The 6,638-nt window shown below is 42.0% G+C and overlaps 1 protein-coding gene across 1 annotated transcript; it reads left to right on the top strand.

Moving 5' to 3' along the window:
- Nucleotides 1–276: 276 nt before the first annotated feature.
- Nucleotides 277–2,250, top strand: LOC147157898 (twist-related protein-like). Its single transcript, XM_086062886.1, has 2 exons — nucleotides 277–1,004; nucleotides 1,802–2,250. Exon 1 carries the CDS (start codon nucleotides 408–410, stop codon nucleotides 975–977), a length of 570 nt encoding a protein of 189 aa, XP_085919012.1. The 5' UTR covers nucleotides 277–407; the 3' UTR covers nucleotides 978–1,004; nucleotides 1,802–2,250.
- Nucleotides 2,251–6,638: the final 4,388 nt, after the last annotated feature.

The following is a 6,638-nucleotide window of genomic DNA, read 5'->3' as shown; positions in this document are numbered from 1 at the left end:
CACTGTATTGTTGCTGTGCCGACATATTTAGTGCAGAAATGGCTCATCTAAGAAAACGCCCGCAAAAATATCTTGCGCACAAAGTTACAAAAACACCCCCACCCCCTTTCTTTTCCCTTTTTTTTTTTTGTCCTTGGAGTCCCATACACTTCCTCTGATATTAACACAAGTTATTCCTGCAGTGGTATTATGTTACACCCCGTCCCACCCAATCACAGAGCTCCCCAAAATCCTCCATCTCGCTCCCCGCTATAAGAGAGTGGGAGACACCTCTTCCTCTCCACCGTGCACCATTTGCTTTCAAAACAACACGGGCCACAATTTTTTTTTTTGTCACACGTGGGGATTTGTGGACTTGAATTTAAGAGGGACAACGGGTTGTAGTGCATCTCGAAAGACTTTGGAGAATGCGGGAAGACGACTCCTCCCCGATGGACAGTGCGGGGAACAGTGAGGAGGAGACCGAGCGCCAGCTGCCGAGGAGGGGCGCCAGGAAGCGGCGGGCGGCGGCGGCGGCGCGCAGGAGCAGCGCAGAGGAACTGGACCAAGGCTTGGACGTGGAGATTCCCAAGAAGAGATGCAGAAAGAGCTGCGACCGCGGAGGCGGTAGCGGCAGCGTGGCAAGCGAAAGCGGCGAGGCCAGCAGCAGCAGCAGCAGCCCCGCTCGCTCCATCGACGATCTGCAGAACCAGCGCGTCATGGCCAACATCCGAGAGCGCCAGCGCACGCAGTCGCTCAACGAGGCGTTCACGTCGCTACGGAAAATCATCCCCACGCTGCCGTCGGACAAGCTCAGCAAAATACAGACGCTCAAGCTGGCCTCGCGATACATCGACTTCTTGTGTCAAGTTCTGCAGAGCGACGAGTTGGACGCGCGGGGGTCCAGCTGCAGCTACGTGGCGCACGAACGTCTCAGCTATGCCTTCTCCGTGTGGAGGATGGGGGACGCCTGCTCCGTGTCGACCAAGAGCCTCTAGCGGGACTGCACTGGATGGGACAGCATGGTAAAGTGGAATCTTTATTATTATTATTATTTTTTTTAATCAATTTATAAGCACAAAGTGACGTAAATATGTTCAAATTTGGACACTTAATGTTGGAAATACCCTCCCATTTTCTTTCTTCCTGCTATGCAGTTGGGATTAAGATCCCAAAACAGGCTAGGCAAAGTAAGGCTCGGGGGCCATGTACGGCCCGCTATGTTCTTTAATCAGGCCTGCTGAGAATGTACAATATCAAGAATCCTGCACGTTTGCTTGCATTAATTGACTCATGTCAACCTAAAGTTGGTTAATTAAAATGTTTTTTTTTCATATTTATTTCTTTATTTATTGAAAAGAATAAAATAAATATAAAAATTATCTCATTAAATTCTTGGTTAATTCTAAAGAAGATAATTTTAAATTAAAAGGAATGATTAAAATGAACTATATTCATGTTTTACTTATTTTTTATATGCTCATGTAAACCGTTTGCTCATGATTAGAATGTGATAAACTGACCTTGTTGAATTTGAACCTTTTCAAAAAAATAAGAATAAAATGCTATTTTAATACCACATCATACATCATGTGCATGATGACAATTATTTATTTATTTATACTTATTTTGAGTGTACAGATAACCCGCGTAGAGCTTAATTAATGCCCTTAAGCGCAAAAGTTTGATGTCATATTTGGAAAAGTTCCTATAAAATGATCAACCATACAGTTACAAACATATCTTAATTTTGCCAATTACAAATACGTATGTGTCCCACTTTTGAGTTTTCTTCTTAATGACACCAATATTTCTTTGACAGATCATCCTCTTTGAAGAACGAGTGGCTCAGTCCAACTCTCACGACAAAAGACTGAATGGCGGAAAAGTGCAGCTGAGGCCCAGCTGCTGAGCTTCATTCCTCCTCCGAGAGCGGGATGTGCGATATTTCCCGTTGCAGGGACTGTTATGTTTGCAAGGGAGCACTTATAGGACAAGACGGATATGAAGTGAGACCACTGCGACTATATGAATGTTGTAAAAACAAAATGAGCTGAGGAACTTTGCTCTGTTTTGAAACAAGAGAGAAACCACACAATTGCTTTTACATTCCTCGTGACAACGTTCCACAGCAAATGGAGTATTTGTATTTATTTTTCTACTGGTGAAAAATCCGCCCCACCCCCCAATTAAATAAAATATTAATTTTGGGGTCTCACAGAATGCTGAATAGATTTGTAGTCTGTACATTCTGACTGTAAATATTTGCTAATAAACAAATGAAAGTAAACTTCTGGCAAGTATTCATTCAGTTCTTCCGCAGCAATAATAAACTGTTAACATCCAAAATAATCAGTGCGTGTAAAGCTCTCCTGAAGCTCACCTGAAAGTATAACGACAAAGTCATTTCCGTTGGTTTCAGACTTTTCCAGTTAATCAAGAGAGTTTATTTACTTTTCTTGTAGCAGAATCCAGAGGGGGTGAAAGAAAACATATCATACCTCTGGATTACTCTGCAGTTATTTCGTGCACTCGGGGATCTGGGAAGGCCGCAATTAGCTGGCGGGCTGTTTGAACAGAACAGAGCAACTGCAGAGCAGCGGGAAGCATGCATGATATTCCCAGATGTCGTCCCAGTCACAGGTCAGCATGGGAGACTCTTGCAGGTGCTTTTGCAGTTACCCTCCAGAGCTTTCAAGGGGGTGGATACGGGTCAGGCTGCAAAATGCGATGCGATGACATACCTGCCATTACAATTAAAGATGCTCGCTAGCTAGGCATGAGCCACAGAAAGCTCATATTGACCATGAAAACAATCTATATATTCTTTCTGAGTGCTCTATTTTACTCTTGTACACTACCGGTTTGCTACTACAAGTTCTAAGGTCATTATTGTCAGTACCAAATGTGCATCGGGTCCCAGTAACCTGCCACAAATGGCCTCTTCCCGACTTGAGTGCCTTTGTTTGCATCAGAGGCTATCTGGTACAATTACCTTGTTCGTTTAGCTAGCCTTAGCTAGAAAAGCTATAGAATAATAAGAAATAGCTATGACTACACCTGGAAATACATCTATGTCACACTATCCACTGGTATGGTTACTTTAGAGCGCCTCGTTGTCAGCTGTGAGTGTGCGAACATTATACAGAGAAATGTAGAGCAAGGACGAGTGTTTTTTTTTATTTTTATTCAGACTTGACCTTCTGGCTAGCATGATAAGTTTAGAGCGCCACATTGTCAGCTGTGAGTGTGTGAACATCACGCAGAGAAAGGTGGTAGCGCAAGGAGAAGATATTTGTCTTTAAAAAGTCAGATTTGACAGTCAGTGTGTTGACCAGGGCTTCGGGCTAGTGTGAGACCTTTAGAGCGCCTCGTTGTCTGCTGTGAGTGTTCGCATATCACACAAAGAAACATGGAGGAGTGTTCTTTTTCTTTTTAATTCAGACTTGACAGTCAATGTATGGACCAGACTTTCGGGCTAGCATGGCAAGTTTAGAGTGCCTCGTTGTCAGATGTGAGTGCGCGGACATCACACAGAGAAAGGTGGTAGAGTGAGTAGGAGGAAATCGTAAAAAAAAAAATCTGATTTGAGTCGGTGTGTGAACGGGGCATTTGGGCAAGTGTGGCAACTTTAGAGCGCCTCGTTGTCACCTAGGAGTGCGCGCATGTGACGGAGAAAAGGCACAAGTGTGACTTAAATAAAATCAAAACCAGATCTGACAGACAGTATTTGTGTAGGGACTTCAATGCTGGCGTGGCCACTTTTGAGTGCCCCGTTGTTGCGGTGTGGAAAAGGGTATGATTCCACGCACCGCAGGCAGATAAAGTTATGTGTAGGCATTAAGAAATTGCTAGATTAAGTATCCGTTTTCTTGGTGGGGCACATTCAGAGTGCTAGACTTGTCGGTATTTTGAAGCCTCATTTAATGTATTTGTCAACTTGTTTAATCATTCAAATTTGTCAGGAAGCGTCAAATTCGGACGACTTTTATTTATTGCACACTTTAGCAATGCTATCAACCAGAACACTTGAGGCAAACAGCACACACCAACTAACAAACGACTCGCAACTCTCCATAGGATATCTGAGGGATGATAATGGGAGTATCGGTGCATTTTCACATTGTCAGTTGCGTGCAGAAGGAAAAGCCATCAGCGCTGACCCGAGGCCCTTTGCCAGCCACTGGGGGGAATCAATTCCCACCCGTAGCTCACCGTGGCAGTGTTATCTTAAACTTGAGGCTCTTGCTCTGACATACAGGAATGTCACCTCTGAGCACGCACGCACGCACGCACGCACGCACATCACAGCTCCAAGTACACACATATAGGTTTAAGGTGACTGGTTGTTATCAGTGTGACGGTATCTGGCTATCCGCATTTAACAGTGCGCTGATTTACAGGCTCTTTGATGTCTGAAGCATACACACTTGTCTCGCAGCCATTAATCAGCATTTCAATTGACCTGCTTAAGAATTTGCTGTCCCTTATGATGCGAAAGTCAAAGGTGTGGTCCCCGTTTGTTCCTGACAAGCCGTGTATTCGCTGTAAAAATGAACTTCTATCTTTACCAGCTATTTTTTTTTAAAATATTTTTTGGAAGTTGTCCCTGGTTTACATTAACCCTCAACACCACAAGAAGAAAGCCAAGGGGGTTGGGCTTCCGTGCACTCACACACGCGCAGCTGATTTTGCATGCAGGACTGGGCTCCATTAGAGCTAATTATCTATTTTCATCTCAGCTCTAAGCAGTGTAGTACAAAATGGCCGCTGAATCATCAAATCAACAATAAAAGAAGTAGACAGTGAGAAGTGGAAGAACGTCAGAATTAAAGGTGAGGACAGTGTATTAGTGTTTTTATTTATATATTTTATTGATATAAGAAATAGTGAATAACTTACATTTCACACTTGACAGCTAAGAAGTGTAATGCATGAAGCAACTCTACACGCAAATCTGCCACACGTCATCAAAGGGTGAGTAGTAGTTTTTTTTGCACACGTACGCAGTGGACTGGAAGCTATTGAGTTTATTGAAGCTAACGTTTACTCGTAGGCTATTGTTGAAGCATTGTCTGTAAGTGACCTTTAAGACACTATTACTTGAGTAATGTAGATATTGTGTGAGCTCAATAATAGTGTTTGTTTACCTTACATGCTAATCGCGATTGCTAACCGTTTAGCATAGGCTCATTTTGTTTGTTTTTTAAATAATGAATAGTTATATCCACTCAATTCAACCCACGTAGATACAGTATAGGCCTAATGATGTATGTGTGAACCAAATGGTAGTCAGTGTTTGTTTACCTTAAATGGCTCTCGCGCTAATGCTAATCGGGATTGCTAACCGTTTAGCATAGACTAATTGTGTTGGTGTTTAATTATGCATATGTGGAGAAAATACATGAGTAGTTAGGTCCCCTCAATTCAACTCACGTTCACATCCTTAGCAGATTAACAACTATATAATAATAATAATAATAATAATAATTTTCTGTAATCTTTCATGAAAGCAGTCTTGTTTTTAATGGATATTGTAAACTTGTGAAATGGGTGTTGAACATTGATATTATTTTGATATTTAACACATATATAAAAAAAAAAGACATTTTATTATCTAATGAAAGGAATACATTATTTTTATGCAAAAAATAATAATGAGCAGGATCAATGTATTCTTGGCTAATTAATTGTAAATTACTTTTTAAAAAATTATATGATGTTTTTATTTATTTATTTCTAGTGTTAGTAATGTTCCTAAATACTTTCAACCTATTGGATGGCGACGCACATTTAAGTTGAATCTGATTGGTCCATGTCAAGCGTATAAAACCATATGAAACTTATTGCACATTTTTGCGATACGCATATTGCGATGGCGATATTTTTGTTCGATATATTGTGCAGCCCTAAAGAAGACTATCTCGATTATCTCTTGTGTTTGATCAAAATAAGACATTTGTAATTCTTTGCTTTTGCTTTGGAAAACAGCGGCTGAACAAGTAAATGGATCAGTACCAAAAAGTTTAGTCATTAATCAGTCTCGTGTGCAAAAATAAAATTTTATTCGATTAATCAATGGAAAAATCATTTTAAAAATATTTGATAGTGACAGCCCTATCGGCAGCCTTCTTGTGACCGTTTTACGAGCAGGAACTTGAACTTAGAAGAATAGTAAATAGCCATTAATTTATCGTATCGGTATCGGCATCAGTGACTACTCAATACTTGAGTGCTCAAAAATGAAGGCCCTGTAGAATCCACAAGGTAATAGCCCATTAGCCCTAATTTAGCCACAGGATTGCTCGGGGGCTTTATAAAACAGGCAGAGGCAAAGGAACAAGGAAGTGACACAGCAAAAGGTTGAACGCACATTCCCAATTAACATTTCCTGAGGGCGGTGCCAACTGCACCCCTCACTCCTGACCTGCGGCCTCTCGCCCACACCGCGGCGACCCCCGGCCGGACCGGGGCCGACAGCCATCATCTACCTCCATTCAGTCAATGCGACTGAAATAGTCCCATTAGGCCTCAATGAGAAAATGAAGACGATAGGCAAGCAAATGAACATACATGAAGCCTCTCGGTTGGCGCGCTCGGGGCTGTTTATCTTGCAGATTGAGTTAAACGCGAGCCTCTTCCAAGCCTCCACATACCAG

This window comes from Leptonotus elevatus, chromosome 19 (genome assembly GCF_054856555.1).
Source record: "Leptonotus elevatus isolate MCC_2025b chromosome 19, RoL_Lele_1.0, whole genome shotgun sequence".
Taxonomy (NCBI): Eukaryota; Metazoa; Chordata; class Actinopteri; order Syngnathiformes; family Syngnathidae; genus Leptonotus; species Leptonotus elevatus.
This window is presented reverse-complemented; position numbering and strand designations above follow the sequence as displayed.